Source organism: Ursus americanus, chromosome 9 (genome assembly GCF_024610735.1).
Source record: "Ursus americanus isolate L20-20 chromosome 9, mUrsAme1.1.p, whole genome shotgun sequence".
NCBI classification, from domain to species: Eukaryota; Metazoa; Chordata; class Mammalia; order Carnivora; family Ursidae; genus Ursus; species Ursus americanus.
In genome coordinates, this window is record NC_142135.1 from 37468283 (window position 1) to 37493871 (window position 25589).

At 46.5% G+C, this 25589-nt stretch overlaps 1 protein-coding gene across 2 annotated transcripts in view; it reads right to left on the reverse strand.

The window, feature by feature from the left end:
* Window positions 1-25589, reverse strand: part of MATN2 (matrilin 2) — a 126995-nt gene that overhangs the window by 44267 nt on the left and 57139 nt on the right. For both annotated transcript variants that reach the window (XM_045805891.2, XM_045805890.2), the window contains exons 5-6: window positions 16479-16601; window positions 3896-4018 (exon numbers count right to left, since the gene is read on the reverse strand). In XM_045805891.2, the coding sequence (XP_045661847.1) occupies window positions 3896-4018; window positions 16479-16601 (246 nt within the window). The remainder of the gene's footprint in view (window positions 1-3895; window positions 4019-16478; window positions 16602-25589) is intronic.

The window sequence follows — 25589 nt, forward strand, 5'->3', positions numbered from 1 at the left end:
GGTAGCTAGTGACAGATGAGCAAAAAAACAAAATGTGACATCTACGTACAACGGAATATTACTCAGCCTTAACAGAGAAGGAGATTCTGACACAGGCTACAACATGGATGGGTGAATCTTGGAGACATTATGTCAAGTGAAACAAGCCAGTCACAAAAGGACAAATATTGTTATGATTCTACCTACACGAGGGACCTAGAATAGTCAAATTCAAACAGACAGAAAGTGGAAGGGTGGTTGCCAGGGGCTGGGGGCTGGGGAGGGAATGGGGAGTTATTTAATAAGGACGAGATTCAGTTTGGGGAGATGGAAAGTTCGGGAGCTGGATGGCGGGGATGGTTGCACAACATGAGTGTTCTTCATGCCACTGGACTGTACGCTTTAAAACGGGTCCGGGGGTAAATTTAGTACATATATTTTTACCGTAATGAAAAAAAGTCTTGCCAATAGTTTGCAAATTCATGGTACCTGCATATTTCTACTCTTCTCCCCTCTACCAAATATTCAGATAGGTTTGGATGGGTTGCTTTAGGGTAAAGAATTGATATAAAAAGTTGTGCTTTTTTGAGTACTTATTTTAAATTATATTATTTGTTCAGGAACATAAAGCTCTATTCTGTACATTTTGGCTTAATCATAAATTAACCATACTTGGTACATCCCCTTGACAGTCTACTTTTCCAGACCGTAATTATATACTTACTAATTGGATGAAGCCCTCAAATATACTCTTGGTTAAAAATAGAGACGACATTTAAGCGACTGAGTGTCTTTTGTTTTATTTCATTTTCTGCAAGTTTATGAGACGTGGAAAAAATGTTTTCAAAGATCTCTCAACATCACAGCAGCAGCCAGGCCGACTTGGCTGGAAGCTGGCGTGATGGCTCATTAATGACTAACAGGATGGCTGCCTGGACTCTGACTATCTGCCTCCATCCTGTTTCTGTCTTTTTAACTGGCCCCTATTTCTCAGTTCCTGTTCTTGTCCCTCACAGATGTGGGGTGCTCCCAAGGCTCGCAGTTCTTACCGCTGTATTTCGCTTTATTTCCCACTCTCGCAGCTTTCCAAGTGAGCCAGGGGTCCCTTTCCCCTCGCAGGCAAGCTCCCCAGGTCTGGCTCTCGCCCTGCTCCCAAGCATGGGGAGAAGGGGGTCCTTTTTCTAGGGGACACATCTCCCCGATGCTGCCTGCGCAGACCCCTGTAAGTGCCCAGCACTCCTCTCTGCCCACTTCTGCGTCTGGACTCGACCAGGACCCAGAGACAGCTGGATTGCCGGGCTCAGTGCCTAACTGGTGAGGCCTCCCAGCTGGACCAGTCCGTCCCCTACCTCCCAGCCAGACCCTCCTCCCAGTGCCCCTGTGTCCACTGCCAGGGTCCCCTTGCCCGCAGCATCCTGGGCTTGGAATCCTCCGTGTCCCAAGAGCTTCTGGGATAGAAGACATGCTGAGCCACAGGGTGGGGGTGATGATGAGGCCCTGGGAACTGGGCACAGGGACCCCAGGCAGGGACGGAGTTCTGCAGAAGCAGGAGGGAGACTGGATAGGTGGTGTGTTTTCTTCCAAGTCTCATCCCAGTGGAAGCCTGGGGCCAAGTCTTGAATTTTTTATGCACTATTAAACTTAGCTCAGGCGTGTGGTATATGCTCAATAAATACCAATTTAAAGTCTTTGAAGGTGGGATCATCCCTTAAAAGAACTTGTTCAGCACCAGACAATTTGCCTAATGGTTTATATGGATGATTTCATTTAGTTTTCAAGACAACACTATGAAGAAGGCAGTATTATCATCCCCTATTAGTTGAGGAAACTGAGGCACGAATAACTTGCCCAAGATCACCTAGCGAAAGAGGAGATACTGATCTGAAGCCGATGTTGTCCCTTGGCAGCACACACACACACACACACACACACACACACACACACACACACACGGCCTCCTCTCTGATGAAGAGAATTGACCTCTCAGCCCAGCAACCACGTTCCCAGCCATGACCGCAGCCCAGGCTGCTGGCTTATGGCTCAGAAAATCAGAAGGGAAGGGAGACTAGGGACAGAGGAGTCCACTCATTCATTCACTTCTTTCAATAAACTGAGTGTAGGTCCTGTGCCAGGCACGGGTTGAGCCTGTCTGGCTCCTATCTCTGCACTTCCTTCCTCCTCCTGCCCAATCCCCCCACCCCCGTCTCAGCCATCTTTGCCAGGTAAATAAATGACGGCTCTGACTTGAAGTCTCAGCCTAGATACCTTGTCCTCCAGGAAGGACCTGCCTTGTTCCTTGCTACTGGCACATGGTTAGCTTTCCAGAAATGTGTCCCTTGCAGCTGCACGCTCCACCCCTACCTCCAGCTCCAGTGTTTGTAAGCTGCTGATATTTAGGGATTGAAGGGCAAGTTTATATTTCAGGAGTTTTGTGGGGGATGCTTTTTATTTTTATTTTTATTTTTTTTAAAGATTTTATTTATTTATTCGACAGAGATAGAGACAGCCAGCGAGAGAGGGAACACAAGCAGGGGGAGTGGGAGAGGAAGAAGCAGGCTCATAGTGGAAGAGCCTGACGCGGGGCTTGATCCCATAACGCCGGGATCACGCCCTGAGCCGAAGGCAGACGCCCAACCGCTGTGCCACCCAGGCGCCCCATGGGGGATGATTTTTAAAACGCTGTGCAAGTATATCCTGCTTTCCATAATCGATTCATTTTAGAAAGGTCGTGGGTACATGAACTTTTTATGAATCGCAATCCTGTTTTCTCACCGATGTATGTTTCAGAGATGAGTTAGGCTAACCTGCTATTAAACTTCACTTTTTAGGGCCCCTGGGTGGTTCAGTCGGTTAAGTGGCTGACTTCGGCTCAGGTCATGATCCCGGGGTCCTGGGATCGAGCCCCACATCGGGCTCCCTGCTCAGTGGGGAGTCTGCTTCTACTCCTCCCGCCGCTGCCTTTCCCCCTGCTTGTGTTCTCTCTCTTTCATGTGCACTCTCTCAAATAAAGAGATAAAATCTTAAAAAAACAACAAAACACTTCACTTTTTAAAAATGCTGGGCCCTAACACTTGAAAACCAAGCTTCTCTCAAGTGAAGCCCCTACAGGGTGATAACCCATATGCAAGCTCTTCGGGGCTCTGACATACACTTACATGTAAAAGAACGCTTTTGCCATCCTTTTGCAAAACACCTATAGTTTATAAATTTTTATGGTCAGATTTGGGGAGCTCAAATTAATTCTGATTTGTATGTGCTAGTTGAAATCAAATACTACTCACTATGTCAAACAAAAGAACGAGCAATTCTCTGCAAACCACCCTCCGCCCACCCCTCCCCCACCCCAGAGCAACCACACTCAACTCCTTTAGGCTCAGCGTTTTTCCTGTACTTGTGTGCAGTCAGAGCAAAAGCCCACAAGCCACAAGGCTTCAGTGAAAGTGTTTCCTAAGCTCTGTTAATACTGATGGGCACAGCCCGGCCGAGCCAGCATGAAGTAAGACGGTCCGACGGTCAGCAGATGCTGGAAGAACGCTCCCACATGTGCTCTCCGATTGAACCACACTTCTGCCAAGTGCCTCGAAGAGTGAGGTTCAGACAGGATGGGCTACAGTCCTGGGACAAGGGAAGAAAGGCCTGACAAAGGGAAACAGGGGCAGAAGGTATCAGACTCCCAGCACATAATCCTGGGCTACGATATGCCTGGGAGAGGTCCCATGGCCACAGGGCCAGTAGCAAGAGCATCACAAAAATGCCGTTGCTGTTGTTGAATCACTGTATTGTACATCTGACACTAGTACGACACCGTATGGTAACTGCACGGGAATTAAAATAACAGTAAGTAAATAAAATGTTAGGTCCAAAAACTGGCCAAACCCCCCCCCCAACACACACACATTTTTTTAATGTAACTTACTTGTGCATGTTTTCTTATCTGGGTTAAGAGCAAATCCCTTAGGGCACCGGCAAAAGTAGGAGCCGTCCGCATTCACACACTCATGTTCGCATCCGTGGTTCTCTGAGGCGCAGTAGTCCACAGCTGTAAATGTTCAAACCCAGAGTTGAAGCAGAAACGCAAACAGGAAAGGAACTAGTGAGATGGAATGGAAATAATAGCATACTTATAGCGAATATAAATGAAGATTAATATCATTGCCCTCATAAAATATGGATAAATAAATACGGATCCAAGCCTTCTCCCCCACCCACCATCCGAAAAATAATCAGGGGTCTAGATCAGGCAGTTTATAGCAGAAGATAAACTAAAGAACACACGACCAATTGTATTTAAACGTTAAAGAAATGCAAATCAGGGGCACCTGGGTGGCTCAGTCCGTTAAGCATCTACCTTGGGCTTAGGTCACGATCTCAGGGTCCTGGGATTGAGTCCCGCCTCAGGCTCCCTACTCAGCGGGGAGCCTGGCTCATTCTCTCTTTCTTAAATAAACAAATAAAATCTTTTTTAAAATAAAGATACACGAATCAAAACCATCACAAGGCTTACAACCCTTATAACTATTAAACTGCACAAATAAGGATAGGACAAAACCCAACAGTGGCCAGGCATCCTGGAAAGGGAGTCAGAGCTATTCATGCTGGTGGCATCATAAATTGACAAAAATCCACTTGGAAGGACATTTGACAATGTTCACTGTGGAAATGGGACCCAAAGAAATCATTGAGAAAAGGGGGAGATTAACTATAGGAAATCAGCTATTTATAGCAGCATTATTTACGGCGACAAAAACAATCTGGAAAATAAGACGAACATTTCATAATGGTAAATGCTTTAGTAAATTATGAGAAAAATGTCTTGTCCTAATTCTCTTTAATTCTACAAGTGTCTGCTGAACACCTACCCCAGGCCTGGCCCTGTTTTAGCATCTGAGGATAGAGCAAAAAACAAAACGGACGCAGATGCCAGTCTCAAGGAGCTTACATTTGGATGATGGTGGTGGTCAAAAAATAAAATAAATAAGTACATCAGATCGTCCCGTAGAAGGTGGAGAGTATTCTGGGGAAAAGGAACAGAAACTGTGGGGTGGTGGGAAGGACGGTGGACGGTAGCAGAAGTGGCCAGGAGAGGCCTCAGGAGAAGGTGGCATTTGGGCAGAGTCTTGAATGAGGGACGAGCCAAGCGGTTAACTGCGAGGGAGAAGCACTGGGGCAAAACGAACAACAAGCAGGAAGGCTGCGAGGTGGTCATCAGAAGGACCCGCAGGGAGGCCGGCTTGGCTGCAGCAGAGCCGGTGGGAGGAGGATGAGTGCGTGTCAGGACACACTGAGGCCACCGCGATGACTTTGGTTTTTACTCTGAATGACCAGGGAGTCACAGGAAGGTTCTGGACACAGGAATGGAGAACAGACCACAGAGAGCAAGTATGACAGGAGTAAACCAGATCGACGACTACAATCATCCCAGTGAGGAAAGGAGGAGGCAGAAAGCAGGATTTGGGTGTGGGGCCCGGGGGGGGTGGTGGAGACAGGGGAGCAGTGTTCTGGGTGTTCTGGCCTAAACGTGTTCCCCAAAAAGATATGCGGAAGTCCTCATCTCGGTACCTGTGAATGTGATCGTATTTGGAAACAGGGTCTTTGTGGATACAATGGAGTGGTGATGCGCTCCTACGGGTGGGCCCTAACCCACTACGGCTGGTGTCCTTACAGGGAGAGGAGAAGGCCGCGTGAAGATGTGCACACACGTGGAGAATGCCACGTGAGGTCGGCGGCTGGAGTGATGTGGCCGCAGGCTGAGGAGAGCCAGGGTCAACGTACTGCCAGGCCAAGGAAGGATTGTCCCCCACAAGTTCCAGTGGGAACACGGCCCCGCCAGCACCTCAGCTTCATCCTTCTAGCCCAGAACCAGGAGGCAATACCTTTCTGTTGAGTTAAGTCCCCCAGTTTGTGGTCTTTTGTGATGGTGGCCCTGGGAAGCTAATACACAAGGTGTAAGGTGAGGAGGGGACAGTGGGGGTCCTGCTGGAATAGAAATGGGCAAGAGGAAAAGAGAGGGAGGAAGACTGACTTGGGGGATCTGGTGTGAGGATGGGCTGCCGTCATCTGACGGGGGAGGCACAGTGGGTTTTGCGGGAGAAGATCAGGAGTTCCATTTGGGGCATTAGACAGTTATCAACATTATCATCCTAACATAATTGTAAATAGGAAGACAGATAAAATTTGGTGAAAAAAGTAGATCTCAAAATTGAATATTTACAGGGATTATACCCAGGTGAACTAGAGCTCCTAGGCATGCCTAAAGCCTAGAAAATTAGAAATAAAAATCCTTGCAGTGTTAAAGTGGTAGAACTATGGATGATTTGTTTTTCCTTTAAAAAACATTTCCCTTGGGGCCTGGGTGGCTCAGTCAGGTAAGCATCCGACTCTTGGTTTTGACTTAGGTTGTGTTCTCAGGGTCGTGAGATCAAGCCCCATGTCTAGCTCCTCACTCAGCGCACAGTCTGCTTAAGTTTCTCTCTCCCTCTCTCTCCGCCCCTCCCCCTTTCCCAAATTAATTAATTAATTTTTTAAAAACCATTTCCCTCTATAACATTTTAGGATATTCTGATATCAAAAACTTGGAAATAAAAAAAAAGGAAATGGGATCCACAATTAATACACACGTGTGATTTGAAAACCAAAACCACACACTGGGGAGATAAAGGCATACTTAGCATAGTAATCAAAAGACACAAAGGAAAAAGCTACAGAATTTTAAAGGCTGTGTTGTGCTTATCCTTTTGCTTCCAGGCTTCATTAAGTTTTTGTCTAAAGTATCATTTTTGTGACTTCGCCTCCCTGAAGAGTTCTAATAGCACCTAATGTTTGAGGGTTCAATACACAGGCCATTGCGGGGACAGGACATTCACATAGTCGCAGGATCTGCAAGTCATGGGACCTTAGCCAGTTGCTGGAGTGGAGTCATATCATAAATAGTGCTCTGGCACCAAATTCTTCTAAAAGTTAACGTCTCATTGTTCAAGAACCACTGTAACATTGCACAAATACTCGTGGAAACGGAGGACCCTGAGACCAAGCCCTAGGATGGGTCCCAGTCGGCCCGTCATAGGAGTGGGCCATGCTGTGGCTCACACCGACCTGTGTTAGCAGTGGGCACCTCCGACCTCTGACCTCCCCATGCTGGGCCTCATCTGCCATCTTAAAAATCTCTCAACCACTGACAGGGGTATCTGCCATCAGTCAGCCTCTCCTACCTCAGGCCGCCTACTTTTCAGTGTCCCCAACAAAGAGAAGAGCTGCTACTCTGACTTCCAGGTTGCAGGACATTGACAGTACAACGATGAGTGGGCAGCGAGCTATACCTACAGTCAGAAACTCAGATTCTCCCTCTCTCTTGAAACTTCCGCTTACACACCATGGGGTGTCATTTCTGAGCCCAGCTGGCTCAGTCCCTCAGAGAGACATGTGAGTGTGTTGGCCCTTTATTAGAGTGAGGACAGGCTGGAGGTTTTACTTAAGCCTAAAATCTAAGGCCCATACTCCAACCTGCATTTTTCCAGAATGCTCTAGAACATCAAGTGTTGGATCAGGCGGTTAATAAGAGTTATACGGAAGAAGCTCTTTTAACTGACCTCCCCTTAACAAATTCCTGATCAATCAATGCTTTTCATTCCCTCTGAAAATATGGGACCTGATGCCCAGAGCATACGAAGTGCTCCAGGCTGCTGGAACACCTGTGCTTCGGAACAGCTGTGACTGGGTTGCATGCTTATAAAGCAGCTGCGGTGGGACACCTGTGCTCCAGAACACCTGTGTGCTTTCCCTATTGCCTGACTGTATGCTTATAAAGCATTGCTTCTTAAAATGTGGTGGTGAGACAGCTGCAACAATCATCCCTTGAGAACGTGTTAGTCATGCACATTCTCAGGCCCCGCTACAGACTTAGTGAATCAGAAACTGGGTGTAGGGCCCAAGAATGCGTGTTTTAACAAGCCCTCCAGATGATTCTGAGGCACGTTAAAATTTGAGAACCACTGCCAAAAAGAGTTAAAATTGGTTTTGTTCCCAAAGCTATATACGCCATTTGTACATGTTATTGTACTTAATTACAAATACTATAAAAACCAACTAAATATAAGCATTAAAATAAATCGAGTTTTTAAAAAAATAAAAACTAAATTGAAAGCTTTGGGAAGACCTAATTAAAGCAATTTGCTAACCAAAATTGCTATAGAACCAGGCATGGATAAAACACATAGAAGATTGGGTTAATTTTCATAAAAATTTACAAGGATTCTACCCTTAGATTGCTTTACAGAAGTCTTCAAATTCTTGCTCCAATTTAAAGAAACCAAAATTGAAAATCATGGACAGTACATTACGGATATGATTTATGCAAGAAAAAAATTTTTTAATCATAGATTTAAAAAATGAACTTAAAATTAGTACTCTTTAAAAGGGTCATTAAGGGTAATTTTTGTTAAAAGCACATTTATATGTTTTAAATAAAAACAAAAAGGTCAAGATAGGTTTGGATATGTGGTTTTTTTACGATTCCGCTCTTTGAAAGACACTTTCCATCCATCGGCCAACCACAGGCTCAAGCTCACAGGCTAAGAAGGCTTCTCCTGGACTTGGATTCTCTTGCTGGTTTTGTTTTGTGTGTGCTCAGCAATCCGTGGAACTGAAGGGGAGAGGGGGGGTTGGCAAGGCAGGATTCAAGCATTCCTGGGCCTCAAGACCCTGGCCTGGAAAACCCCAAGGTGTCCAATCGCCCCTTGATTTGAGGGCCACTCACCGGCTTGCTGCCAGGCTGCTGGGGACAGCAGAGGAGGCCGTAAGCACATCAGATGTGGAAAAGCCCCCTCCAAGCGTGTGAACCTAAAAGCTTTCTAAGACCAAGAGAGTGCCAGTCCATTCAACTCTGACACCCTTTGCCACATGCTTTGGGTTCCTGGCATAACTTCCTTGGTTGCAAAACTGTCCTTGTAAAAAGAGAGGCCAAGTTTCAGGAGCACGTGTATGGAGGCGCTCCATGTGTGGGACTCAGACGCTCCTGCTGTCCCAAGTCCTCATCTCCTTCGATAGAACCCTTTCTCAGTTGTTTTGCCTGACGTATCCATATGCTCTCCTTTACGAGCAGAAAGGGTCATTCCCGGGCTGTAGGGAATTCGGCCTTCCAGATCACAAAGGGTTAAAATCTCAGGGTTAGAAGCCGGTCTCTGCCTAATTTGTGAAAAATCACTCAGCTGTGTCCAAGGATAAACGATACTTTGGTGCAAGGTAATGAAGCCTCAGATGGATGGTGTCTGATTTACAACCTGGTCACGTTCCAAAGTTTTCCCAGCCGGCATCAGTCTGCGAGGGGATGGCATCAGTAGAAATAGGCTATTTCAAAGAGGAGCATTGGGGTTTTAATGTTTGTTGATGACAGAGTAAGAAAAACCAAATTCATCATTAGAGAAATGGTAGAAGCAGCCGACTTGCTGAGTTCACAGAAGATACACACATAGAGTCAGAGTCACAAAACGTCTCCTCCGAGGGCACAGCTGGATCTCTGTATTCAGGAGTCGGAAACTCGGAGAGTTTCTGATTGATTTCGGTAACAACAGGGAAGTGTTCTGGGCTGAATGGTCTTCCCCACCCTAAAGTCATATGTGTAAGTCCTAAACCCAGTCCGAATGTGACTGTATGTGGAGGTAGGACCTTTAGAGAAGTGATTCGATGAGGATGAGGCCATTCTGGGGGACGCTAATCCAGTCTGACTGGAGTCCTTGTAAGAAGAGGAAATCTGGACACACACAGAGGCACCAGGTACGTGTGTACCCAGAAGAAAGACCATATGCAGAGGCAGGAAGGGACTGGCCTTGTACAAGTCAAGGAGAGAGACCTCAGAAGAAACCAACCCTGCTGATGCCTTGACCTTGGAATCCTAGCTTCCAGAACTATGAGAAAATAAAGCTCTAATGTTAAAGCCACTCACTCTGTGGTTTTGTTACGGCAGCCCTAGCAAACCAGTATCGGGAGAAATCCAGGACTTAACATCTTGGAATTGGGGGAGACATGCTTCAAACATGGGTGGTCAGCTGATGACCTAAAAAGCTGACCTTTCAATATAAAAATGGATCCTCCCATCCCTTGTCCCCAACTTAATTATCAACCTTCCCCTCCTCACTGAAGGTCATTGATAGAGGAGAATCTAGGGGAAAAGCTCTGAAGGTCAGCAGTCATGCCATGCTAAATTCCCATGCTATGTGCCACCATTGTTCTGGGTATGGGCCTCAGTATGATTTTGTAAATGTAGCACGCATCTGACATGCTATCACATGCAAGCGTTCATAAGAAGACAAAAATTCATAAAGGTTATAGATATTCTGGAGCGCCTAGGTGGCTCAGTTGGTTAAGCATCTGACTCTTGGTTTCAGCTCAGATCATGATCTCAGGGTCAGGAGATCAAGCCCCACACTGGGCTCGCGCACAGCACGGAGTGTGCTTGAGATTCTCTCCCTCTTCCTCCCTCTCTGCACCTCCCCTCCCTTGCACTCGTGCTCTCTCTCTCTCTCTCACTCAAATAAATAAATAAATAAATAACATATTTAAATAAAAAGGATACAGAAATTCAGATTCAGCTACTGTTTATCAGTTGCCCATGTATCAGACAATATAACGACAGTAATAATATTAGCAAACGCCTTACATATATCAACTCATTGAACCCTTACAACAATCCTTTAAGGTATGTATTATTGTTATCCTCAATTTACAGATAAAGTCATTGAAACAGAGACAGGTTAAGAGACTTGTAAAATGTGGTAACAAGAGTACCCACCTCATAGGGTTGTTGCAATAATACATGAAGTATTTCAAACAGGCGTTAGGACTTAGTAACATTCAATAAATGTAGATTAGGTTTTTAACACCCTGTGTCTTTATTCACATAAAATTGAATTTGGGGGTTAAGAAATACCTTAATGCCATCCGTTTGTTCCACAACCATTTATTGAGCAATTACCAAACATCAGGCATTGTGTTAAACCCTGGATGGTAATGACAAGCAAATATACATCTTAGCAGAAAGGCAGAAAGGAGAAGCCAAGCTCTTAGCAGTGATTACTTCCAGGAAGTGAAACTGAAGAGGAATGGCTGTCAGGTTTTGACTTTATACACATCTATATTCTGACAATTTCTTTAATATGCAAAAATTGATTTTGTAATTTAAAAAACAATAAGGGAACGAGGTTTTTTAAAAATACATCACTGCTTGAGGTTGTGATCAATCACTCAGCCTCAGTCAATGTATGGAAACATCCTGCAAGTCTGCTTTGTGAAAGATGGAAGGGTACAATCATTGGCTTCTGTCCCCAAGGGTTTACAATATGCTTCAGCAGATAAGACGCAAACAGGACCCAAGTTACCCCAAAGACAAGGCAGTTGGTAAACACCAGACGAACAAGTACAGCAGAAAAGTGACCCTTAAAAATAGAGATAAATGGTCTTTGAAAAATGCAGCATTGGGTGGAAATTAACACAGCTTTAGAGGCAGCTGATGGATTACAAATAGAGGGAACTCAATTAAAGCAAAAGGAGGACCTAGGCTGGGAATCCACCCTCGATCACCTGAATGTGGAAATAAATTCAGTGCTGTCCAGAGTGAAATGAGCAGTTAGGGAAATGGGACTTCAGCACTAAAATTTAATGTTCCTCTAACTCAAAAATGGAAATGCTATCTTGGAAAGCCCTGAGTCTGGCTAAGAATTGAATTTTCATGCAGGTCACGGTCATAATTCTGGGATGAGTCAAAGAGCTAGAACCACAGCTTGGAAGGTTGCATCCGTTCACCTGTAGCTGGACGTAATGAATTTCTACTACACGTCTTTAAACAAATAATTTAGATTTGCTGTTCCTATTGTCTCACCACCTCCCCCTCCCCCTGAAATCTGCCCTCTCTGTTCCACTCCTCTTGCTCGTTATCAGCGGGCTTCTGGTCATCTTTGTGTCCCTAACGGCCAGCAGACTGCCTGGCAGAGAGTTTGGAAATATTTGCTGAGATGAATCAGTGACTCAACTCAATGGCTTTTTCTCTAAGTTCCGTTCCCTTTGGCCTCGCTGGAGCATGACATTAATATTGACCTGGCCTAGAAATTCTCTTTCCCATCATATTCCATGACTTCTGATTCTTTTGCTCACCTCCCCCCCCCTCCCCCACCTTAGGCTGTTCCTTCACGGATATTTTCCCCGCCCCGCTTGTCCCTCCTGCTCCCTACATGTGGCTCAGGCCAGCAAGGCTCAGGCCTTCACTGTCTCCTCACTCCATACTTCAGGAAGGCCAGGAAATGATGACGATGGTGATATACACTGTAATAATGATAATAATGGCCTCGTGTGCATTAGAAACTTGACTCGTTACCTTATTTAATCCCACAACACGCTCTGATGTAGATATTATTACTCTACAATATGGATGAGAAAGCGGAGGCTCAGAAATGAAATGACCCGTGACGAGTGAGCAGCAGAACTGGGATTGGAGCCCAGGTCTTACTGTCCTGAAGGTCAAAACTAACACACAAATACGCATTGAAAGTGAAAACTAAATGGGAATTAAAATCTAGAAAGGAACGCACTGTGCTGCTTCCTGGCTGCGTTGTTGGTTCTAAACTCCCCTCATCGTAAGGTGCTCTTTCCTCTTCCCTCCCGACACGGCCTTGCCAGGGTCCGACCTCCACTTCAAACTCACCTTGTCTAACCTACTCGTGATCTGTCAGAGTCATGGCAGCTCAAACTCAGGAGCGACTTCTGACTTTTCCGCCTCCCTTTATTTATAGCACCTCCTTATTCCTTACTCCTTCCCTCGCCATCTCTTCAGTCGTCGCTCAAACTCTGGCCCTTGTCACCTCTCCTCGAGGACTGCCAGAGCCTCCTAACTGGTCTTTCCATCCCTCACCATCTTCCTTCTGGATTCCATCCTGCAGTTCACCACGAGATTAAGTTTCCTAAAATGAGGCTTTGCATTTGTCACTTCCAATTAGAAACCCTTCAGGGTCTCTCTTCCAGAGATGAAGTCCAGACTCTTCAGCCTGATTCTCAAAGCCCTGAATGCTATGTTTCCAGCTGGTATCTTCAATTTCATCTTCTACTTCACACCTGCAGGAACTCTCTGCTTCAACAGAGTCGGTCTCTTCCACTGTTTAAGCCGGGCTGGCCTTAACTAGGGTGATCCTATAATTTATCACCCCAGAAAAGAACCCCTTTGAAAGTGAAAGGGAGGGCTGTTGAGAACTGAGCCAACAGGCATAAACTGGGATCATGCTGGATTAACTGGGATTTATGGTCCCCATATTCTTAACATTCTCATCTACATACAGGCCATCCAGACCAGCCGTGGATGGAATGCTTCCGGAGTCCCTACCAGCCTTTGCCTCTCTAAATTTCCTGTCTAAGTGTGACATCCGGAGTCTCCATCTTTGACAAGCCCCCTTCCGACTGCTGTCCTCAGGTTAGATTGCCTGCTTAGCTTCCAGGCTGGCATTCCTGTGACAGTCTTGCCCCCATCTACCTGCTCCCAGGAGCAAGGCCTGCCCCTCCCAACCCAGACTTCACCCTCGAGCTCTGAAAGCACTGCTACATCCTCACCACTACCGCCCTTCATGTCTCCCCTTGCCTTGGACACCTGTCCAATGGCTACCTTTCCTTCCTTGCCCAGATTTTCCCCACCCTGGCCATCAGAATGACCCTCTTCTCTGACCTTCTTTTTTTTTTCTTTTTTTTTTTTAAAGATTTTATTTATTTATTTGACAGAGATAGAGACAGCCAGCGAGAGAGGGAACACAAGCAGGGGGAGTGGGAGAGGAAGAAGCAGGCTCTTAGAGGAGGAGCCTGATGTGGGGCTCGATCCCAGAACACCGGGATCACGCCCCGAGCCGAAGGCAGACGCTTAACCGCTGTGCCACCCAGGCGCCCCTCTTCTCTGACCTTCTGTAGCCTCTCTTACTCCTGCCATTTGCTCTGCACTCAGCATAGCCCCATCAAGCAGCACTTGACCTTCCGGAGATGTGTTCAGTCTCCCTAACCGAGGCAACTGGCAACAAAGGTCCACCGTGCTTAATCATCTCACTGCTCACCTCCAACAGGTCAGGTGCTTGGTTGAGGACGATGATGACGGAACATCTGACGGATGAGGTCTGGGTCACACCCAGTCTCTCCCGTTTTCCCATTCATCTGCCTTGACACCCCCTCTGAGGATAGGCGGACATTCTTACATGCTGATGGCAGCAGCAAGAGAAATGCCCGTCTGTGATAAACACAGCCCACAACAGCTCGCCGGCAACCACAGTTTCTAAGCTCATGCTTGTTGCTCTTCAACAAATGTCAAGCCCCAAAAGTTACAGCAAAACCCTCAAGGTAGAGAACAAAGGTTCTCTACCACACACGGATGATGAGGCAATCATTTGGCAATACTCAGAAAACTGGGTTCCTCACCACCCTCCAGCTTCCCAAGGGCCAGGGCAGGCCTCCTGCCCCAGCCACGGCCCCTACTGCCTCTGCCCCATCGACTCCTTGTTACCCACACAAGCTCTGGGCCTTCCCTGCTTCTTACCTCACCCAATTAACCAGAGACCCTCGCCCTTTTTTCTTGAAGCTTATCTACCGGGCCTATTCCCGATGGCCTGATTTCCCTCTGACCCAAGAGCACCCAAAGCTTCTACCCATTTAACAACTGGTAAGGGAAAAAATACAGGTTAATCAAAATAAATAGTATGACCCCATTTTGTTCAACATTAACAAAATGTTTTGAATTAGATATTTTTTACAAGTTTTTAAAAAGATTTTATTTATTTGTTTGTTTGTTTATTTATTTATTTATTTATTTATTTAGAGCACGTGCATGAGTGGGGGGAGAGGGAGAGGGAGAAGGAGAGAGAGACTCTCAAGCAGACTCTGTGCCAAGGGGCTTGATCTCACAACCCTGAGATCATGACTTGAGCCGAAATCAAGAGTCAGATGCTTAACTGACTGATCCACCCAGGCGCCTCTTGAATTAGATATGTGTATGGAGAAAAGTCTGGCAGAAAAGACAACAAACTATTAATAGTGATTCTTCTCATCTGCTTAATCCTTTTTTTTTATTTAAGTTCAATTAGCCAACACACAGTACATCATTAGTTTCAGATGTAGTGTTCAACAATTCATCAGTGGCGTAAATCACCCAGGGCTCATCTGCTTAATCCTCATCCTCAATGCAAGTGTATTACTTGCATAATAAAAATAAATGAAGCATGTTGGCTTCTTTTTTGCCCGCATTAGTGGATGTGGTAACTTGCTACCTAACACTGTCGCCACCAGCAGATTAAGAAAAAAATAAATAAAACCTCTAAGGCTTAGGAGACCAATTTCATTTGCGGACCTCTGATGAGGGCAGTTTTTCCTTCCCATCAGTGTGTAAAAACAAGCAAACAAACCCACTCGATTCTCACCTGCGAAGAAGATGCCCCCTATACTTTTGTTTTGTTGCTCTTTCGTTCTGCATCCTTAGCTAAGAATCAAAGTGTGCTGGAAAATGGAAATTCTGTGTGCAATATAATAATCGTTCACCATGGGAAGCAAGACATAACAAGGCATAACAACATATCTCCCTGAAATCAATGGGATATGGGAGAGCAAATGCAGCATTTAGAGTCAGTAGGTTCCAGCTCTGATGTCAGTCGAGTCCTTTCCCTTCCTCTGCCTCCAGATTTTTTGCCTTATAAGTACTGAGTTCAGTTAATTGAATACCTACTGCTTTCCAGGCACTATTGGGGGAAGGACGGATGAGACCGTGTGAGTTTAAGGGGCTTTGCAGACACACTGGGAGGTGGCATTAGGGACCTGCTGGCCTGCTCACAGGTGCTGAGAGCCATTATCCTTCACTGAAGAAATCAGATGCCACCCCCACCTCTCTTACCCCCAACCAGGTCACACAATGTGGAGTTGCCCAAGTGGGAAGCCACGGAACTGATTGCAAGTGGGTGCCTGAAATTCTAAGCACTGCCCTTGCAACTTATTGAGGTAACCGTTCCTCTCCTCTGACAATGGTGTCTTCTCAAGACAGCTGGGCTCTTGTTCCTGGTGGTCCCTTGGGCCCATCGAGGGCAGATCCATACTTAGCAGGAAGGCTGCCTCCATCTCTGAGGTGCCACTCAGCAACCTCGCCCACCAGCAAGGGAATCTCATGAAGAACACATGAGCTATACTGAACTCAGGCCATCTCAGACAGCCTCCGCATTTGATGAAAATCCGCCCAGTCCTTTTCAAGGCATGCGGTATATAAAGGGACAATTATATTTACATAGCTGATCAGAAAGATGCCTTTGGCTGAGGACCTCGAATGAGAACATAGCCTCAGCCATAAAGGAAGTCTTCAGAGTTCAAACTCTGACTAACAACTCGACCAGAGAACGGAGCACTTTGTTGAAACCCAAAGGAGAGCAGTTAGATCCGTGGGAAGCTCCCCTCCCCCTCGCTCTGCTCAACTTGCCCTTCCTTATTAAACAAGGCAGGGGAATACTCACCCACACATCTTTTCCCGTCCTCGGCCAGCGTGAAGCCACTGTAGCACTGGCAGACAAAGGAGCCCAGAACATTCACACAGAGCTGCTCACAGCCATGGTCCCCCGCCGCACACAGATCCTGGACTGGGGCAGAGTCGCACCGTTAGAATGCAGCTCTGAAGGAGTGACCCTCAGCACACCGCCAGGCAACAAGCACTTGTTAAAATCACTTTTAACGTATTAAATACCTGTAATCCTACCATCCAGAGGCAACCGCCGTTAATATTTTGGAGCGTTTCTATGTATAAATAAAAAATTAGCTTTCGAGGGGCGCCTGGGTGGCACAGCGGTTAAGCGTCTGCCTTCAGCTCAGGGCGTGATCCCGGCATTATGGGATCGAGCCCCACATCAGGCTCCTCTGCTATGAGCCTGCTTCTTCCTCTCCCACTCCCCCTGCTTGTGTTCCCTCTCTCGCTGGCTGTCTCTATCTCTGTCAAATAAATAAATAAAATCTTTAAAAAAAAAATAGCTTTCGAAGTTGGAATTATTGACCGCTAGGAAATGCATTGAATAATTTCAAATTAACATCAGTTCTGTATTTTCCTCATGTTCGTGACAGTGCTCTGCAACATTCCGAGGGCCCCCGAGAACTGTAAGTTATCATGAGCAAGCATTTGCACTCGTCGGCTTCAAGTACCATTCCTGTTCTTTAAGAATGAAAGCGCTTTGTAATCCCAGTCTCACCAGTGTACATGAGAGAGTCTGGCGCGGTCTGTGACATTTTGCAGATGGGGAAGCTGAGAGAGAGCACAGAGGAAAGACCTGCTACTCCTCCCAAACATGGCAGGTCCCAATTCTGCATCTGTCCCTTTGGAAAAATTTCCCCTCATTCCATTTGTCTCCCGGCATGATCTTTAGAAATCCTCCTTAAGCTCTATTTCTTCATGCCAGTAACAAATGAGGAAAAATATGAAGCCAGAGGAGGTTAGGTAGAGGTAACGAAGATTACTAGGGAGAAATGAAGATACGGTTCTTAGCGAGCCTCTTTGAGTCACATATTAATTAGGTGCTGAGCCCTGGCTCTTCCACAAATGCAATGTGAGAATGCACTCACGGAATGCATTCACTGCAAGGGAGCTGCAAATATATCAGATGATGAAAAGGTTAAAGGCATTTTCAATCCATCACTGACTGAGTCTCTCCGTTGCAAGAAGCAAGCTGACGTGATGACATTATTTCTCAGCAAGGAGAATGGCATGGTTTCGTAACTAGCTCTTCCAGTGACTTTACCATTAAAGTTGGAAAAAAACCAAAGAGCATTAAAGGGATCAAATACATTAAAAAGAGTTTTCTCTGGTTAAAAGTTATCACTGGGAAAGCTATGATAAAAACTCAATTAACTAGAAAGCTTGATTGATCCCTGAATCCAATGGCTACACTTTAATGCAATCCCCTGTGTCATTGAGTTTTATTGTTTATTATGCTCTTAGATAAATATAAAATAGTAAATGGATAAAGATAAAAGCTGATTTATTTATCACTTCTATGAAATGCACAAATAATTTTTAAGAATAGAATCTGCATCATTACATTAAAAAATGTTTAGGTACAAATAGGGACTCTGGCTTTCAAGTGCTAGGATGTATTTTCATTCCCAAATCGATAAAGTAGACAAAGAAAATTATAGATGCAAATTCTTCCATCTCTTACCAGTATATTTATATCTTAGATTTCCAATTGAGAACTCCAACTGAGATTTCCAGCGGATTTAAATAGAAGAAAACACCAATAACCAGAAAAACCTTTAGCTCACGTAAAAATCATAGTGAATAACTAATGATAAAACCTACAGTTACAAGCCTGAGCCAGACAGCTAAGAAAAATCTGAATGATAGAATACTTTTCATTTATTCAATAAATGAAGTACCTCCTTTGCCCCAAGCACTGGGGATACAGTGGTGAACCAAAGAGATGAAGGGGATCCTACTGTCATCCAGCTCGTATTCAAAGTGTTAGTAATGTGCAGCTCTAGGAAGAGCATTTCCGATTAAAAGAACAGCAAATGCAAAGGTCCTGAGGTAGAACAAACTAGCCCCATAGTCAAGGGTCGATTGGAAAAGGCTGGTAGGTAAGCATGAGAGAATGCAGAAGGGGAAAGGCACTCTGGGCTGAGGGAACAGTGTGAGTAAATGTGCAGAAATGAGGAAAACGGGACAGGCCTGATGGCTGAATTCCATGCTGGGAATTCCAAGGGAAGAAGCAGGGGGGAAGATGGGAAGGACGATTGACACCAGATGACAGAGGGCCAGAAGGCAGGCTGAGAAATCAATCCCACTCAGCAGGCGACCCGGACCAGTCAGGGTAAAATCCGTCTAAAGGGAGAGAGCGTGATTCCATCTGGGTTGTCCTTTTGTAGTATTTTTAGAACTCTAGGAACATCCCTATGGGGAGACAGGGAGTACGGGCCTCTGTCACTGTTCTTTCAGCAGATGAGCACTAATGGAACACCAACTACATGCGTGAGGACAATGTGCTAGGCTCTGGCAAATCACCGAGTAAGATCAGCTCACGTTCCAGTGAGACAGACAGACATGTCCAGTCTTTCCAGTACCACTGGATAAATGTGTGAGGGCTAGAGCGGAGTCCAGAGGAAGGAGCCTCCGAGCCCAGCCAAAATGGAGAGGTCTTCCTGGAAGAGGTGACATTTGATGGAAGTCGTGAGCCATGAGTAGGGGTCACCAGGCGGAGAAGGCTTGGAAGGATAATGGGAACTCAGAATTCGGTGCTTCTCCTCTCTCTCATAGTTTTATTACCCTTCAGTGAAAAGCATTAGAAGGGGGATCTGGTGGTTTCTTCAGCTCTGGTGAAACTTGAAGGACTTCTACCTGTTGAATAAAAACCACAGCTTTGTTTGGGCACAGTGGTAGTTTTTTGAATTTTATGCTGAAATAGCTCTGCTTTGCTTGCACATTGATGGAAAAATTAACCTCCTGATAGGAGGACCTTCGATTGTTCTTCGGAGCCAGAGCTTCCGGGCTCCCCTATTAGCTGTCAGCACACCCCCGCGCATGTCCTGTTGGCATGTATCACAATGTTAGTTACACAGGCATCTACACGGCCAGGTATTTACAGTGTCTCCCTTGCTAGACTGTAAGCTCCCTGACGGGGAGTAGAAAGTGCCTGCCTAAAAGCCTCGTGGCTAGAAAGGTCACCCCAGCACACTGGAACAACCTACACCCCCAAATCCCAAGGCCATCTCTGAAGGTGGGGGGCAAGAGCTTCTCCACCTGGGTGTCCCTTCTCTGCTCGTGCTGATGCTTTGCCTCCTTCAGTGTCCGATGGGAACCCCACCTAATAGTGGTTACGAAGGAGAGGTGGGAGTAGAGGGGATTTTTAGTCTTATGATGATCCGCTTTCAAATTTTCTAACACAAGTTTATAACAAGAGCTTTTATAATAATGAAAAAAAAACCCAACATGTTACAAAAGAACCCCTTCGAAAGCAGCATTTTGAAAGCAATGAACCAAGACCTTGAAGCAATCACCTTTTTTTCCACAAGACTTCTCCCGACAGGGTAGGTAAGAGAGGCAATGCCGTTCCTTTCAGGACAGGGCTGGGACACCCACAGAGGAGCTTCTGAAAAACTGCAAGTTCTGGTCGACAGAAGCAGCGGGCCCAACCGTGGCTACCCATTGGAACCACCTTCGGACCTTTTGAAAACGCTGATGCCCAGGGCGCCCCCCTCCTTAAATCCAACAGGCTGGGGGTGGAAGGCAGACAACAGTGTTTGTGAAAAGCTCTCCAGAAAACCCCAGTGTGCAGCCGGGTTGAGAGTCGACGAACTGGATAAAAAGTCCCTGCAATCATCCGAGGGGAAGGTGCCCAGACCCAGGAGTCCGTCTCCCCCTTTATTAACTGAGACTGCCAGCCTCAGTTTCCTCTTTTAAACACATCTCAGAATGACTGCTGCCCTCGACTCCCTCTCCAAGTGGCTGACAGAACTGCAGACGCTACGTGAGGGCGCAGAGTGTGGTAGGAGCAAGAGGCTTATCGCTCGCATTCCAGAAGACGGGCCCCACAAACAGCAGGCGTGCCAGTTGGCTTCATGTGTGCTGTACTTTCATACTGTTTTTATAACGTTGGGGATTTATGGCCACTAGGAACTGCACCGTCCCAAGGGAAACCATTGAGGGATTAACTTAATTAAACAAAGACTAAGGAATAAATACAGACGGGGTTCTGACAAAACAATGTTGTTCTTCTGGCAGTGGTCATTTCCATTTGAAACAAATACAGATATTTTTGGATGATTCCTTATGCTTTTGAAAAACAGCGCTTCTTTTTCTCACAGCCTGGGAGGGTCCACTGAAGGGTAATAAAACTATGAGAGAGAAGAGAAGCACCGGATTCTGAGTTCCCATTATCCTTCTAAGCCTTCTCCGCCTGGTGACCCCTACTCATGGCTCACGACTTCCATCAAATGTCACCTCTTCCAGGAAGACCTCTCCATTTTGGCTGGGCTCGGAGGCTCCTTCCTCTGGACTCCGCTCTAGCCCTCACACATTTATCCAGTGGTACTGGAAAGACTGGACATGTCTGTCTGTCTCACTGGAACGTGAGCTGATCTTACTCGGTGATTTGCCAGAGCCTAGCACATTGTCCTCACGCATGTAGTTGGTGTTCCATTAGTGCTCATCTGCTGAAAGAACAGTGACAGAGGCCCGTACTCCCTGTCTCCCCATAGGGATGTTCCTAGAGTCCTAAAAATCCTCTCCTCCATCAGAAATGGGATCCTGGCAGGAGGAGTGTGATGGGAACTAAATTTTTCCTGAGTCTCCGTACCTCTGCTTGTCCCCACCCAGAAGTGTCCCCGTACCAGAAGAGGGCTCAGAGGACAGTGACATTGGGAGCCAGCCCCTAGCTGCAGACACCAGTATTATCGTGACCGCTGAAGAGCTGGCTGTCTTGCCGTTTCTGCTACCTCCCTGGAATCTAGCACGTTGTCTGGCACTCGTAGTTGTTCCGTAAGGACTCAGCAATTAGAGAATGAACCCATGTCCATGCTACACATGGTTGTCAGGCACTTCTCCCTCATTAATCTTATCTAGGCTGGAAACTCTGAGAGGGACAGGATCAGTCTCGGTGTTCCTCAGGATGCCTGGACAATACCGCACTTCTCACACAGCAGCTGTGCAGTGGACATCTGTTGATTGGACTTGACCTCCACCAGCCTAGAGGACTCAGGCAGCTCGTATTTGACTGCTCCCTGTTAGAGGTCAGGTTTCCCCTCGCTGTCTGCCTGACCACAACCGTAATCGAACACTTCATTTACAACGATCACTGAATGTCTATTTAAGGCAGGGCTTGTTTTGCTCATTCATTCTTTCATCCATTTGTCAAAGTCCTGGGGAAACAACAGTGAATAAAATAGATATCTTTTAAAAATCTGTCAATCGATCTCTGTCCCCATGGAGCTGATATTCAAGTGGGGAGCCAGTGGTGTGTGGGGGCCAGCTCCTACTGACCCGCATGACAGACTGTGCACACTTCTTCCCTACCCTGCATTCAGCAAGGCCAGGTGGGTGGCGTGAAATCAGCCATGCCCGCAGTATTTCACCACAGGAATCAGTGAAACTTATAAGCCAGGGATTTTCCCCCTGGAGATCTGATTAAACATTTACCAGCACACCACTGACAGGGGCCAGATATAAAATAAAGAGGTAAAACCATAGATTATGTTAGATCTTTTTTTTTTTAAGATTTTATTTATGTGAGAGAGAGAGAGAGCACAAGCAGGGGGAGCGGCAGGCAGAGGGAGAAGGAGAAGCAGGCTCCCCACTGAGCAGAGAGCCCAATGGGGGACTCGATCCCAGGACTTGGGATCATGACCTGAGCTGAAGGCAGACGCTTCACCGCCTGAGCCTCCCAGGGGCCCCTATGTTAGATCTTATAAGTGCTGCAGGACAAAACGAGCAGGAAAGGGGAGTCGGGAATGTGGAAGGAAGCGAACTTCTGTTTTATATACTGTGGTCAGAAGGTGGTCTCATTAAAAAGATTCTTTTATACAAAGACTTGAGGGCGGTAATATGAAAAAGTAAGGAGCAAAGGAACTGAACCTTCGAGAAGGAGATAAAGGGCAGTTATGTGTCTTTAGACAGGTGGGAGAGAGACAATCAGAGTGAAAAGAAAATCATCTTTGGAGCCAAACCTGGCTTCGGCTACGTGACCTGCATGACTTCACATAAGTGATTTCTATGAGACCCGATCTTCCAAGAAGTTAAATAATTAAATGGAGAATACGCTGCCGGGCTAACTGAGACAGTGAGCCGAGTAAAGCACCTGACAGACAGTAGGTACTCAGGAAATGCTGGCCTCCGTCTTCCTTAGGCTGGGGTAAAGAAAGGTCTTGGAGGTACAGGCCCAGTTAAGCATGGAGGAGAGGTGGGCCCCAACCAAAGTTGCGTACATGACAATTACAATATAGTGTCACCTTATGGATGTCTGTGAAAACTCCACGTGTGGACACAGAGTCAGATTTCTTTAAATAACGTCCACATATCCTTGACTAAGTTTTGGTTTGTGAATTCTCTGAATTGATCCAATACAGCAAAGTAGACAATTTTGAATTTTATAACAAAAGATCTCACCGAACTCAAGCAATGCCTTAGCCAGAAGGCAGTCATTAGCACAGAGCTGACGGTCAGCAGAATTTACTTGCTTTTAGTTCCTTGTGAATTATGGGGAGGGATGTTAACTGCAGCTGCTCAGCCTTCCCAGGTGAAACAAATCAGTGAGGATTTGATAACTCAGAGCCCCGGAGCTGTGCTCAAATCCATCCCTAGTGTTTGCCCCGAGGCTCGCAAGCATCCTAGACTTAAGTGCCTTCCCTCATTTATGATCTCGAAACCCTGGCGCTGCGCCTCCGTTGGACAACTTGGAAAACCTCCATCTGGTTCCACTGAACGAGGAGCCACGGGACAAAGGCTGGGTCTGCCGTGGCTGACGTCATGCCGGGCGAAATCAAAGAGTTTTTACTGGCCTTTCAGAGTTTTAGACAAGTCACGATGCATGCTATTCCCACCAACGACAGGTTAATCCACCCTTTGGAGTTAAAGCAAAATGAACGCCTTTAAAGACACGCTTCACTTTTTTAAACAGCTCCTGCTGGTATTTAGCCTGAGATGTAGAAATCAGAACTTACCCGTCCCAGCAAGGGTGAAGAGAAATGCATTATTAGGGCTGTTATTTCACTCAAGTGGGAAACAATGGGGTTTCCGCCTGCACCGATGCGAAAGCCCTTCAGAGTCAGGCCTCCACAAACCCCAGCCTGCCTTTTGGGGACCATCCCCCTTCTTTCATGGTGCCTGAAAGCACTAATCTTATTTTGACAGCTGCAGCTTGGATTTAAAGACTCTCGACAGTAAATGTGAGTCATCAGCCTTGTGCTTCTAACGCTGGAAGAAACAAAACAAACCCAATGTCACTGAGAAAAACAAACCTGTCCTTTTGGGCAAACCCCAGCTGTGCCTCGAATCCTTCTCTCCCCAACTGTTGAATTCTTTTCCAATCAATTCTCCTAGTCACTCACGAGATTTTCATTTTCTTTTGCGAAGGGAAAAGAAAGGGGGAAGACTCCCCACCCCCCCCACCTCCCCGTAAAGCCTTAAAACGTAAGTAAATCTGACCAAGTGAGGCTCATGGAAAGAAGCATGCACTGATAACGCCCTATTCTTGTAGAGCGCTTTGCAATCTCCAAACGGCCATCCCATCGTCACATTCTTAATATGAACTCCCTACTGCGTGGGGTCTCTCAAGGAGAGATCTAGTTGAAAAGGCCTGGGTCAGTGGTTTTCAAACTTGAGCTTACATCAGAATCCCCCGAAGGGCTTGTTAAAACACACGGTCCTAGGTCCCACTGCAGAGTCCCTGATTCGGGAGCACTAGCTAGGGTCCAGCCTGGGGGTTTGCATTTCCACCCAGTTTCCCTGCAAAGCTGAGGCTGCTTGGGGGGGTGGGGGGAGGCACTTTGAGAACCCCTTGTCTGGGTGCTTGTGAAACTAGGAACGCAGAAAAGAAGCTGCAGGAGCCTCAAACTCACTCCCCCCCCCCTCCCCGCCACGGGTGGTGGTTCTTTGACCATGCATTTCTCCACTTGCATGCAGGCAGGTCCCCACTTGGCCCAGATTCCTTTCCTTTCCTTTTCTTTTCTTTTCTTTTCTTTTCTTTTCTTTTCTTTTCTTTTCTTTTCTTTTCTTTTCTTTTCTTTTCTTTTCTTTTCTTTTCTTTCTTTTCTCTTTTCTTCCTTTTTTAAAAATCCCTATATCCTGGCCCAAACAGAGGGCGAGCAGGATGCCCATCACCATCTCCACGTTCCCAGGCCCAGCAGCCGGGGTGGAGAGGAAACTCTGTGACCACATTGACTCTGCTCGGCAGCCTCAGCTTCTGCTCAGGGCGGTCCGCACAGCACCTGGGGCCAGGCTGTTGCTTGAGAAGCTGCAGGCCGGCTGGCTGTGACTGCAGCCTGCTTGCCCTTCCACTCTTGCTCCTTGCTCACATCACGGGCAGCGCCAAAGCTCCGACCCTGACCTTCCCTTTCCACGCTCCCTCTCTCCCTCCAAGATTTTATCCATTTTCAGGGTCAATTACTACCCCCAAGCATATCCAGCCTGGGATTTTCCTTGAACTCTCATGCCTCATCTCCAGCTGCAACCAACCACTTGGGTGGGCTCCTTCCCAGACTCATTAGCCTTGCCTCAAAACCAGGTTTCCTCTCTGAAGTTAGCTGTCTTTTTAAATTCTGCTACCATCCACCACCCCCCAACCCCCAGCTTATGTCATGAACTGCTCCCTGGCGTGGGGCTTATTGCCGGGGTCTCCTCGTTAATTCTGTAGCATAAAAAAGCATGCACTGAACTGAGCTGATCAGAATTGTAAACTGATTGCATCATTCATCTTCGACTCCATAGGTGCAGAGCATAAGGGAAACCAAGATCTGAGTGTTTCTTGGGTCTCGAGCATATAAGAGAAACACTCATTTTTCTCCTACCGCCCCTAAGAGTGCCTAGAGGGCACCCGTAAGTATCGGAGGAATAGAGGAATGAGTGATGGATGCACGGTACTTCTTCACCCACT